The sequence below is a fragment of the Solanum lycopersicum genome, chromosome 6 (assembly GCF_036512215.1).
Source record: "Solanum lycopersicum chromosome 6, SLM_r2.1".
NCBI classification, from domain to species: domain Eukaryota; kingdom Viridiplantae; phylum Streptophyta; class Magnoliopsida; order Solanales; family Solanaceae; genus Solanum; species Solanum lycopersicum.
In genome coordinates, this window is record NC_090805.1 from 21,769,822 (window position 1) to 21,783,621 (window position 13,800).

At 34.3% G+C, this 13,800-nt stretch overlaps 1 protein-coding gene across 2 annotated transcripts; it reads right to left on the reverse strand.

Moving 5' to 3' along the window:
* Positions 1-662: 662 nt before the first annotated feature.
* Positions 663-12,308, reverse strand: LOC101254099 (uncharacterized). 2 transcript variants are annotated; one of them, XM_004240725.5, is made up of 7 exons: positions 12,153-12,308; positions 11,984-12,076; positions 11,721-11,834; positions 6,336-6,531; positions 4,135-4,451; positions 1,878-2,070; positions 663-1,261 (listed from the first exon to the last, which is right to left on the reverse strand). In XM_004240725.5, exons 1-7 carry the CDS (start codon positions 12,177-12,179, stop codon positions 933-935), a joined length of 1,269 nt encoding a protein of 422 aa, XP_004240773.1. In that variant the 5' UTR covers positions 12,180-12,308; the 3' UTR covers positions 663-932. The 2 variants fall into 2 exon arrangements, with proteins under 2 accessions (XP_004240773.1, XP_010322025.1); XM_010323723.4 differs by having other exon boundaries at positions 1,878-2,073.
* Between the last annotated feature and the right edge of the window lie 1,492 nt (positions 12,309-13,800).

Here is a 13,800-nt window from a genome sequence, read left to right on the forward strand (position 1 = left end):
GAGCAGGGTTCTTCTGAGATATAGAAGTAGTTAAGGGCTTGACTAAGTAGTGGATATGGGATTGGGGGGCGCAGGAATAGGGTTGTAATCTAGAGGTAATGCTATACTCCATTCTTCCTCCCGGCTTCCTTTCTATTATCACTCTCATCCAACTAATGAATGCAATTGGAGTAGACTCTTGAATAATGAACACACATTTGAGAATACGAGGGGTTTGATATCTTTCATGTGATAAATTTATAGATAAAGAATGAATAAAAGCTCATCAAATTGAATATCTTATACTTTGCATGTACATGTACCAAATAATAGAAAAGGTGATAATTGACTAATCTATGAAAAACCGTTCAATATTAAGAAGCCAATTATATCAAAAAAGAACAAATATTATAATTGAAAATATGTAGAAGATAAAATTCATTACAGAGTAAGAATCTTACCACCTTTTTCAAGTTTTTAATATGTGACAATGCCAATATTCTAATGCTCGAATATTAGAAAATGATTATTCATAATCTTAATGAGGTCATAAATTACTGCACACAAACAATTTTTATGGTATAAAGAGGGTAAATTTAAACTATTTGTGATAGATTTAGGGCATATTTGACCCAATATACGAGGGAGGGGTAAAAGTAATCCAATAGGCAGGACATTGAGGATATTTTAAACCTTTTTTCTGAAAAATAAAACCAAATTGTGAAGCGCAATAAATTGCAAAACCAATCTCGAATTGGATACAGTTGGTTGAATAGGTTGTAGAGATATTACACAAGGAAAATGAACAACTCTGGCATCCATGGTGGAAGTTCACAGGCAGCATCTATGGTTTCATGTATGGTCTATTACTTATGATAACCCAAAAGAGAAACTAAATGGAAGAAGCAGCAAGCATGGTGATTGTTGAGTCTTTTGGCTAAATAAGCAAGCCCCTACAACTCGACGCATTTCATTGGTTGTAATTGTATGAAGTCATCAGCATCCTCTTCACTGTCACTTTCAATCCAGCCATAACAAGGAAACGACCTTGGTGGCCGAAGGCAAACTCGCTTTGAGGAAGGAAGAGTTGTTGGGATATAATCAGCAGGGGTAGGCACACTATTAACTGAAGTTGGAGGTACGTTACTGCCTCGACCCCCAGAATTTCCACCATCACTGGAAAAAACATTAGCCAGCCTCTTCTGGATATAGTAGGTTTGGTCCTCCTCTATGTCTTTACACCTCTGTTCAACTCCTTCAGCTGGTGGGAGACATAATGCTTCTGCAAAACACGGTTGTTAGGGTAATTTCACAATCCAAGTTCCAGCACCCGTGAACTAGGAATGAATGAAACTGCTGCAATTACAATATTTTTTTTTTAAAAAAATGCAATAGTGCAGCCTCCCTAATCTATTGGTCAATGACTTGGCTGTTTTTTATTCTTAAAAGATGACAGATGGAATAAAAGTGAAATAGAAGGCTTAGAAGAGAGATAATGAAACTATGTGGCTGTCTTCCAAAAGCAAAGGAATGATCAGTTTTTTAGTTAACTGATCTGACGGGTCCAACAAACATTTAATTATAAACAATATCTGAATTATAAATAAATAAATAAATAATAGGCTAAGATTCAAAACAAAGGATGATAAATAAATGGGATTTCTTTTATTCTTAACGGCTCGTGATCTTGAACCAATTATGCGCTTCAATATAATTACCGGGAGTGAGCACTCTGCATTTTCAGAATCTCCTGTTGAATGGCCAGGGAGCCAGATTCAATGTTTTTCTACATTGTTAAGCTGATTTCCATTGCTTGGCATTCGCAACTAAATGGCTACTTCCTGGACGAATTACACATAATCAAGAAGTAGAATTAGCACAGACGATCAATTCCTTACCGGTACTGCCAATGTCTTGTTTGTTGCCACAAAGCTCTTCGTGTATAGGTTCTACTGCATCAGCAAGCTGAGAGCATCCTGTTTCTCCTAGAGTATTGCCAGATTCATTATTTGTGGAAATAAGAGCGCCTGAAGGACAAGTGGTGCTTAATAAAGCAGGGTCTTCTGCTCTTTCATCTAGTGAGGAAAAACCCTGCTATAACTTAAAAGTCTTCAGCTATTCCAGTATAAGCATATATTAATCAAGGTGCAATGAACATCAGTAATAATCATATCAATATTGAAGGAGAGATGAAAATTTTCATCAGCATCATTGCATTTCATATAGTTGGCAGTTGGCACTCGATGCAATACAGATATGAACCTGTAGCTAGTTTTCTATTTATACAAAACTCAACCAGAAATAACAACTAAATGTACCCCGAATGGAGACTATAAGCAACTGTGGCTCAGACCCGTGTAGTTAAACATATCATACAATTTAGACTAGCAGTCTAAGAACTACATGTGTTCAAAGGTGAAATATAGATCCGGGAGTTCGACTCAAATAAAACATGTGTCTTGTTTCTTCTTTGGTATGTTGTACTAACCAATAACAAAAGGAAGAAGACAATCTATCAATTGACTTACGGTACATAAGATGCATAATCTGTCAATTGACTTATGGTACATAAGATGCATAATCTATGAATTGACTTAAAACACATAAGATGCATACAAAGGACAAAGGTGGAAATAGGGTACTTTAAGGTTCACATTTACAGCAAAAAGAAAACTTAATTGCTTATTGGGCTTGATTCAGAAGCAGCTCTTATTGTTAATAGCTGACAGTCTCAGAACCACGTGATCGTTTTAGAGGAAGCTGGGATTAAAGATGCTTTGTTTATTTCTAAGAGACCAAGGGAAACAAGTATGGTCAATGGATAAACTCGAACTAACAGAAAGCACTCGGTGTAAAGCAGAAAAAATGATAAGCACGATTAGAGAAACAAGTGACTGCATCATCTAGCATGCTCATATCAACAGCAAAAGTTTTGCCTCATTCACGTTTGGGTCGGCTATGTAAATCCTTATTGTCATGTTGATTCATTTAAGTCAGACTCAGTCCAATATTCATCTAGCATAATCTAATCAATTGTCAAAAATATGCAGACATGAATAGATAGCAAGTTGATGAACAGAATAAAGGACATGGATTGTTATACTAACAAGTTCGACAAAGCAGGCCTGCCATCTTTGCATTCTTACCGGAGGAAGCAGGGTAGTAAATATGATAACTCTGTCTGCACCATCCCACAATTACAATGTAGGCACTGTTACAAGTCTACCAAGCACAAGACATGCCCTGAAGTAGCTCTATAGGGTGACTAATACCACCTCAACAATGAAATACTAGACAAAAACCTCATACAGATTTAGCTCTACATTGCGTAATATTCCCTGCCTTTGGGATGCCCTGAAGTAGCTCTAGACTTTGCAGAACCATAATATTCAGTCTTGGACCAGAAGGAAAGGTTGTGATAAAATGTACTTTGATCACCAATACACATTCATTATTAGTGCAGACCCGCAGGATATGTGAATCAACAACGCTTAAAGCAGTTCTAAGCATCTATTATTTGTGCCACAGAAAATCATTCCCTATAAGCATCTACTATTTGTGCCACACAAAATCATGCCCAGACAAAATACTCAAGTAGATCAAGTTACAAAGAAATTTGACAGTGTGGATCCTCATACTAGAACGCATAATGATTGACTATAGCAGCCTAAGTTAGCAGTAAGATCCACTAATATTGATTTCAATGAGATTCTTTACATATCTTTTAACGGATTTGAGGATCCATTTTTCCAAATAGCTAAGGAGACCACATGATGGAATAATCAATATCACAGGTTATAGGGAATCCGAGGGATAATACATGAAAGGAACAAGCAACCAAACAATAGCAATGAAGAATGGCCAATAGACTCCTCATGACAGGACAATTATTCATCCATAAAATTACATGACACAAGTATACAGCCTGCAGGAATCTGTTTTCCTGCATATTGAATGTATGTATACAGGTAAAACTGAATAGCTAGATATTTAACGATTCATGATCAAAGAGTATGAACGTATCATTCATAAATTTTGAAAGGGAACTTCATGTCCTGCTTACAATATGACTTATCATGAACATTGTTTAAAAGACTACTTACTCATACTTCATAGTCCATTTTAAGAAAATAGCAAACAAAAAATTGTGATTACCTTTGAGGAAGGAAGAGCTGTAGGGTGATGATCAACAGGACGGGCGACATGATTAACCGGGCATAGTGAAGCAGTTGGATAGTTATTCCCTAATTGCACATGACTCCCAGAACACAATTTCAAATAATTAACTGGGCAGGGGGAGGAAGTTGGAGGTGAAGCAAAATCATGAGAGTTACTCCCTGATTGCACTTGATTCTTGGAATTTCCACCATCACACCAAACAGCATTAACCATCTCCTTCTGGGTAGAGATTTGGCCTTCCACTACGTCTTTCCAGCTATTTCCATCTCCTTCAACTGGTGGGGGGCAAAATACTTGTGCAAAACAGGGTTATTAAGGAAATTTTCATAACATGGACCTCAAAGTCATATAGGCACTCTTAATGTTTCATAAATAAAAGAAGCAAGAGGTTTACATTCAAGTTTCAGCACGAGTGAACTATTGCGAAAAAAGAAAAAAAAATTAACTGCTGCAGTAGAAAAGAATGCAATATTATATCTTCCTTATTCTGTTAACAATTACATATGCAGTGTAATCCCCAGAGGTAGGATCTGAGACGGGTAGTGTAGGCAAACCTAAACCCTACCTTAAAAGGTAGAGAAATAGTTTCCAATAGACCCTCAGCTCAAGAAAATAACACAAAAACAATTTGGGAAAAGAAATATGGAAGTGATGAGTTATGATAAATACTAAAGATAGGATGACAAAGCCTTCTAAAAAAAGAACAATAACAACAATGAAACAACACTACAACAGAAGTATAAGAAAAAACAAATAGTAACAGTAATCGAAGACCAAAAAACAAGTACAACTACTATTATGGAGCAGTAAGTGAGACAACTCTCAACAATCTGCTAGCCATCTACCCTTAATTTGTATCCTTCATAGCCTCCTATCTAAGATCATATCCTTAGTAAACTGAAGTTGCATCATTTCCTGTCTAATCACCTCTCTACAATACTTATTTGTCCTACCTCGATTTCTTCTGAAACCATCAATAGTCAACCTATCACACCTCCACACTGGGGTATCCGTGCATATCCTCATCAAATGCGCTAACCATCTTAGTCTCGTTTCTTGCATCTTATCCTCTGGTGAGGTCACGCCTATCTTATCCTAGATATCTTCATTTCTAATCATATATTTCCCTAGTAAGATCACACATCAATCTCAACATACTCATTTCCGCTACTTTCATCTTTGGAACGTGAGAGTTCTTAACTGGTCATGCTCCACTCTATACAACATAGTTGGTCAAACTACCACACCACCACCCTATAGAACTTGTCTTTAAGTTTTGGTGAAACCTTCTTATCACTCCATATGCGCACCTTCATTTCATCCACCCTACACCACTACGATGTGTGACATCATCATCAATCTCCCCACCCTGGGTATCAGCCTCACTTCCCCATCAGCCTCACCAGTTTCGTCAGTGAACTTGCAATCCAAGTATTCTAATCTTCCTTGATTTTTTTTTTGACAAAGGTAACAAGTTTTTGTATAAACCTTCAGGACTAAGGCTGGTGTCCCAAAAATTTACATCACATAGCTACTTACAACTGAGTAGTCTCAGCAACCCCAAAAAAAGAAAATCTATCTCTAGGTCCTATCTCATCTTACAAGGATCCTAAGATGCCCACAATTGCTACAGGATCATCTATATATTTCGAACTACACCAATAGCAAAAAGTGATAATGCAACTCATTTCAATCCTATGCAAAGGACTGCTAACACTTTTAAAACATCTCGAATTTCTCTCCTTCCAAATGATCCACCATATCACTGCTGGGACAATTTTCCATCTGTTTTTGTCCATGCTACCACTCCCCTCATAGTTCCAGCTTAGTAGAGCCTGACCTGCCCTTTTAGACATAGTCCACTTTATGCCTCTGAAATTAGTAAACAAGTTCCATAGTTGGCTAACCACTTTACAGTGTAAAAACAAATGGTTGATTGTCTCTGCCTTTGCTCACAAAAAAAACATCTTGGACACATTTGTATGCCCTTCTTCATGAGATTGTATACTGAATTAATTTATCTGATTTGGATGAATTATACTCATGTACTGGATTGGCCAAGTGTCTTTCTACTTTGTTAAACTGATTTCCATTGCTTGATAGCTAAATTGTTACTCCATAAGCAGAAACTTAGACAAATCAAGCAGCAGAATTAGTACACGCTAACAGTTCTTTACCAGTACTGCAAATGGCTTGTTTGTTTCTGCATAGCTCTACATATATTGGTGCTGGTGCATTGACAAGCTCAGAGCATGACGTTTCTCCGACAGTAATACCAGCTTTATTGTCTGTGGAATCGACGAGAGTGCCTGAGGGACCAAGGATGCTTTGTAAAGCAGGGTCTTCTGCTCTTTCCACTTGTGAGGAGACACCCTGATATAATTCAAGGTCTTTAGCTAATCATCATATTCATATACAACGCTAGCGACAAAGATATTAAGTAACAATCATATCAATATCGAAGAAGAGGTGAAAACTTTGAATCAGCAATCATTTCATGTAACTGGCACTACATGCTATACACAGATTAAATCAGATAGATGATTCCCTATATATACAAGCTTAACCAGAAATAACATTTTAATGTACCAGACTCACAAAAATATCTGATCCAAGGAAGATAAGAAAATGTAGCTCAGCCGTGTAGTTATAGATATCAAACAGTTTAGGCTAGCAGTTGTAGAACTATATATTTGTTCAAAAGTGAATCTAGATCCTAGAGTTTCACTCAAAAAAATAAATCATGCTTCTTGTTTCCTATTTATTTTGTAGTGCTGACAAATAAATAAAGGACAGAAGCCAGTCTATGAGTTGATTTATGAATAATAAAGATGCATACAAAATGGTGGAAGTAGAAGTATGTTAAGATTAGCAATTCCAGCAGAAAGAAAGCTTAATTTCCTAGTGGGCTTGATTCAGAAGCAGCTCGTATTGTTAATAGCCGACAGTCTCAAGACAAGGTCACGATTTTAGACAAAGCTGGGAAAAAAAGATGCTTCCTTTAGTTCTGAGAGTCCAAGGTAAGTGATATGAGCTGGATGAATTTCACTAAGAGAAAGCACAGAGGAGTAAAGAACTAGATCAAATAAATACGACAAGAAAAGAACGAGATGACTGCATCATCTAGCACACTCACCAATTAAGAATAACAGATAATACTGAATACATAGTATGTCACTGTGAAGCATAAAGGACAAGAATTTACCCTAACAGGTTCTACAAAGCAAGCCTTCCATCTTCTCATTCTTCCCTTAGGAAATCAAGATAGTAAACATGATAAGCTCTCTCTGCATAGCCCCAAGATTCAAAAAGTAAGAGTATGTTGGGATTGGATTTTGTCTTTTGACCTATAAGTCAAAAGCTCTAACTTATGGCCTATGGCTTATTTTTACCATTGTAGCTTAAAACATTTTTTTTTTGGAACTGGTAAGGTTGATGGCTTGAGCATTAAGGGTATTGCTGGCTACCTCCAAAAAGGGAAAAATTACAAATTTCCTATCAAATCTATAATTTGATCTATATCATATATACAAAGTTGTTTACACCAAAAAAGTAAAGATACTATACAATTCCATTTAACTTTGTGGATGGAATTGAATCTATCTTCAAAACATCTTTCATTTCTTTCTCTCCGGACTGACCACCATACACATGATGTATTAGCTTTCACCATCTCTTTTGACCCTTACTGCCTCCCCTCCTAATACATCAGCTCAACAGATCTGATGTATTTTCTGGCATTGTCCAGTTCATGCTTGTGATGTTGAGAAACAGGTTCCAAAATTTGAGCAGTAAACTTACAGTGCAGGAAGAGATGGTTTTTTGTTTCCCCTGTCAAATTGCACAAAACACCTAGGGATCAGCTGCCTGCCTTTCTTCTGTAGAACTTCAACTGTTAAACATGTTCTCTTTATCACTAACCAGGTGAAACACTTTACTTTTGTAGGAATGTCACTCTTCCAAAAGTAATTCAAATTATATTTTGGGCCCCCTGTCATCCCCTATAGTCCTCTTTTGTAGGCATTGTTGACTGAGAAACTCCATCATTACTATGTTTCCGCAGGATAGTCTGTTGCTTTTCTGGTTATAATCATTCCAGCTAGATTTCCCAGTAGCGCTGCCACCCTCTCCACCTCCCAATCATTAGGCAGTCTTCTTAAAGATATGTTCCATCCCTGTTCTGTCCAACAATCACTCACTCTAGCACCAGGTTTCTCACAGATTAGAAACAAATCTGGAAAAAGTCCCTATAGGCACTTCTTTAATTAATTTACCCAAACACTTCAAGTGATAAATTTTGGCTTAAAAGCACTTCAAATAAGCCAATTCAAACAGGCTCTAAGTACTGTTTCAACCCAACAGAACACAAGGTGAGGCATGCCCAAAAGTAACTCTATGATGTGATTAATACCGCCACAATAATGAAGCGCTAGATTTTTGCCTCACATGGATATCAGTTTGCATAGTATAAGCTTTCCTGCCTTTGGAATGTGAAAACCAGCCTCCGAAAGTAATACAGAAGAGGAAATTACAAGCTTTGGAAACCATAATATTCAGTCTTGGACTTCATGAAGGATTGTGATGAGATATATTTTAATCACAGATATACATTCATTATTACTGCAGTCTGTAGGATATGTGAATGAACACTGCTAAAAGCAGTTCTAGGTGTTACTTGTTTAAGATATCTCTATAGATTAATTGATTTCAAAGGCCTAAATATTAGGAAATTATTACTCCCTCTGTTTTAATTTGTTTGTCTTCCTTTCCTTTTTTGTCTATTTCAAAAAGAAAGTCTCTTTCCTTTTTTGACAACTCTTTAATTTCAACTTTCCACGTGACATATGTAAGCCCAAGAGATTAAAGGATATTTGGGTACACTCTACATATCTTTAGTTTAAGAGTACAACATTCAAAAGTCTTCTTTACTTTCTTAAACTCTACGCCAAGTGAAAACTAAACACACAAATAATGGAGGGAGTAAATGATAAGGTCATCTATCTATTTGTTTGTCCATCTGTCTATCTGTTTGTCTATCCCTCAACCTAAATAATGGTTATCTCTAGGGAAATGTTGACAGACTTCTTTATTATATGTAGAGTAAATTTCACATTCGAAAATTATATTTTAACTATCATGTCTTTAGATTTATGACTTCAAATATATAAAATATTTCATACTGGAATAGATTCTCCTATAACTCCCTTCAATTCAAGTATTGGCATAATAGGTTATTGTGATTTGTAAGCTTTTTAACATTAGAGAATGCACCAAGGGAACAGGTAAAAGATAAAAAGTGGGTAGCTAAAACTTCACGAGCTGAAATTGACATAGTAAAACAATTTTGTTATGCTAAAGCTTGTTACATACTACATAGGGCTGAGGCTTAAAGGACTGAACACAATGGATAACCCAGAAACAATTAAAAAGGTTGAGCAATGGTTTAGTCTAAATTAATTATGATATTGTACTCTCTTTTTTAACTTTAAATTAATATAAGAAAAAGAAATACAATGTCACAAGAATATTTAAAAAGTTAAGTCTCATTGAGGACTTAGTCTTTAAAAGGCTTAAAATTATAATACTTAATAAATTTCAATGCTTAAGATTATACAAGATAACACTGAAATCGTGGAGTACTACATTAACATATCATATCTGTACTTTCTAATTCAACAAATCTTTGAAGAATCTTGACAAAAGTACTTCGGTAACTTGCATATTTAAGTAGGTTACAAAATAATCATTTTCATGTTCTCATAAAAGTCCACAGACATTATAAGGTATCTGAGGACTTCAGTGGAGTTGGATCTCTTTCTTATAGACCTAAAGCTAAATGACATCAATGTTCATTATTTTGGGAACTCAAATACATTGTATGATACTCCTATCTATGTAATTTTTAGAAGTTGTACTCATGTACATGCGCAGAGTGTGTACCCTAAAACTAGTTTTTAAAAAATATAGCATTGTTATACATGGTGTATGAAGAGGAGCATGGATTCACGTGAACCCATTCCCCGACCTATAGATACACCCTGGTAAGATCCACCTTTATTAATTTAAATGAGATGGTTTACAAATTTTTTAACAAATTGAAGGAACCATTTTCTCCAACAGAAGTGGAGACGTTTGACAGAGCACAGCTTACTGTAAACACGAGATATAATTCATGAATGGGGAAGCAGTCAAAACACAAGCAATGAGGAAAATTGAGCAGTAGACTCCAGTTGACATGATGACAGTTCTTCACCAACAGTTAGATGACACAAGGACACAGCCTGCAGGATGCTACAATAAAGACAAACAATGTCCTCTATTTGATGGATCAAGCATTAACATGCAATTTCCACTTCAACTCCATTTAGCAGAAAAGCTTGCAATATAGCTGTAAGGAACATCACCGACTTTTAGTAATTTCTTTAAATATATTTCTGCTTGAGTTTTTTAGTAGCTTAATCCGACACACTTCTCTAGCAGATTCCAGTTCAAAGAAGGGATTATTACTTGGATTTACAGACCAGTAGAATAGTTTCAGATCCATTGAACTAAAGGAAATAATATTCATCAGTTTGACACTCAAATTTTATCTTCAAATATACATTGGACAGAATTAGTTCTACCCAACTGGTATATCTTACATAAGAAAATAAAGGATTCCAATCTAGTAAGATGAGTTTATTCTTACATAAGAAAATAAAGGATTCCAATATAGTAAGATGAGTTTATTCAATATGCTTATAAAGGTCAGTATACATTACTTAAAACGGGGTTTCACAGAAAAACATATTGTATCTACACTAAAAGGTTTCGATTCTACTTTTAAAAAACACTGTAATGTAATTTGGGTATGTAGCTCTGTTGAATGAATGAAGATAGAACTGAATAGACAAACTTCTCAACATTCATAATAAGAACAAATTTAGCTGTCAAACAAAATGAGTCCCAATGATCAACTTATCAATAAATATAGGTGGAAAAAAACTTCTAAGTAATGCTTACAATCTGACATCTCCTGAACAGTGTTTAAAAGCTGCAGGTCTATTTCAAAAAAAAAAATTGTCTATTTCAAAAAAGCGGCAGGTTTATGTTTCTTAATAAATGTAAAATTCATAGCAAGACACAAAATTGTAGGACTGGCAGCATTTGGTACAGCATAAAATGTTTCATCAAAACATATATATTCCTTCATGGAATTATATTTTAGTATTTCTCTATGTTGAGAAAACTATTCTCTTCAAGGAAAATCTTTTCCACCAAACAGAACATATCTTCCTTTGCACATATATCCCAACTCTTACTACCTATAATTTGCTTCAATGAACATAGATACTGTTGCTCCATATTACTTGTGTTAATCAACAATTAGACATTGTTGTCAAATTTTTAATAGGAAAATGACCACTAAAATGAACTCCTATCTATCTACTCCTCATACATTTACAATTTGACATTTACAATTATATCCAATCAAAGCTGGAAAATACCACAGAAGTGATAAGTAAAACATTTTCCCAAAAAAAGTAATTCAGCAGAAGTCATCGAGTAGACGAGTACTGAACCTTTTGTTTGGTAGAGTCTTCATCATTGCTCTCTTGATCACGAAGAATAGCTTCAATGAGTTCTTTGTAGCCATATTCCTCAATAAAGGCCCATCCAACATCTCCACCATATTCCTTAAAAATAGTAACGACAATTAAGCAAAATTTGGCGTAACCCAAAAGAAGCGCATAATCCAAAAAATCGCAGGATTAACGAGTTCCATGGTTCTAAAATCACGTAGGCAACCAAAACAGGAAAAACCCACCAGATTCTTAACGCTTACCTTCAGAAGTTGTTTTACTGTTTTCTGAACAAGCCGTTCATCAAATCCAAAAGCTGTCATGGAATCAGTTGCCGCGTCCATTCGGCTTAATCGCTGCGAATAAAACCAATCAACAGTGGAAGAAAAGAGTATAGCACAATGCAAATTAAAAAATGGTGAAATTTCAAACCTTTCTGGGTCTTCCTCTGGGTGCCATTGTTGCGTGCTTCAAACGCCTCAACACACAGCAGAAGAGGAGACGAAAGAGTGTAATGAAGTACTGTATGTTTGCTTTAATCCTGAAACTGAAAATGTATCTATATATTGCAATCTACCCTTTTTTTTACTTCTCCAAAATACCCTTGTGTTAATTATAACGAATCTGATTGCATTGCTTCGGTGGAATATAAAATAATAAAACTGATGTTTAATAGAGTGGTTAATAATAATTGTATCAAAAAGGTTTGTGTTAGTCAATGTATAGATTATCTCTTTTTATTATTTGATTTGATGTATTGAATAAAGTATGTATTGCATAAAATAATCCTTCATAAATATGGTAAAAAGATGTAAAATGTTTTTGAGGGGTAATTGCTCTTTAATTATGCTAACGCATGCATTAAATTATTTTGAATTATTAATACTTAGAAATTCATAGTATTTGTTACACTATTCAATACACAATAGACTGAAAAAGTGTACCAAATAAAAGACTAAATGGTCGTTTGGAAGAGTGTATTGAAAAAAATAATGTATATATTAGCTTTGTGTATTACTAGTGCCTTGTTGGTATTATTTTCCAACCTATGTATAGCCAATGTTTGCATTAGTTATACACTATTGCGTAGTAAGGTGTGTATTGCTAATATCTTGGATTTTTAGGTATTAGCAATGTAATATTTTTAATGCATGCATTAACTCGACCCAATTGCTACTCTATGCCTTTTTTATATATTTCCCACCATAATAGTAAAGGGTATCTTTGTAAATAATTTTTACTTGCAATGCATCTAACCAAACGATCCCTAAGGGGCCTGTTTGGAAGGTCACCCTAGTAATTAGATTTGATGTAATTGGGTGTAATTACATTGTTTTCATTTTTGATTGATCATGCAATTACCTGGTCAACAAGTAATTTGATATAATTAGCAGGATTAGGAGGAGACTGTGAATTGCTGGTAATTACATAGTGTAATTACACAAGTTGATTACTTTTTAATCTCTATTTATTTTTTTTCATTTTAATGTATTTCTTTTATTATTTAAATTCTTTTTTATTTTAATTATTCTAGTATATTCTAAAAATAGTTTTTATTATTTATATTTTATTTCATTCTTATCCTCAACATTCACATTCATGTGATTTCATGCAATTTTTCATATCATCTAAAAAATATTATTATAATTTTTATATTAAAGTAGAATTCGTTGTTGAATAAAGTTATGGACTTATATTTTCATTTTATTTTAAATCATACGTATGTATGTTATCTTGAAATTTGACATAAAAGTATTATGTTATATTTTTATTTTTAATTTAGAACTTATGTTATATTTTCAATTTCATTTGTTTTAGTAGTATCAACTTGATATTTTACATTGCAAGCTATTTTTTTAAGTTAGACTTGATAGATTATATTTTTGTTTTTCGAATGTTTTATAATTTTATGACATTATGTTTATAATATTAATATCTTTCTGTCAAATGTTCATATAAATTATGTATTTCAAACTTAAATGATAATTTAACTAAAATATACTAAATTAAAAAATATAAATCAATTATTTTTATAACATTAGTTACGAGCATATCTTTATTAATTGATATATTTTTAAAA

Excerpts from the sequence above, each read along its gene's own strand:
- LOC101254099 (XM_010323723.4), bottom strand. The coding sequence starts at position 12,179 with ATGGCACCCAGAGGAAGACCCAGAAAG. Across the intron at positions 6,532-11,720 it reads AAGACTCTACCAAACAAAAG|GGTGTCTCCTCACAAGTGGA; the intron begins GTTCAGTACTCG and ends GAATTATATCAG. Across the intron at positions 2,074-4,134 it reads CAGCTCTTCCTTCCTCAAAG|CAGGGTTTTTCCTCACTAGA; the intron begins GTAATCACAATT and ends TTTAAGTTATAG.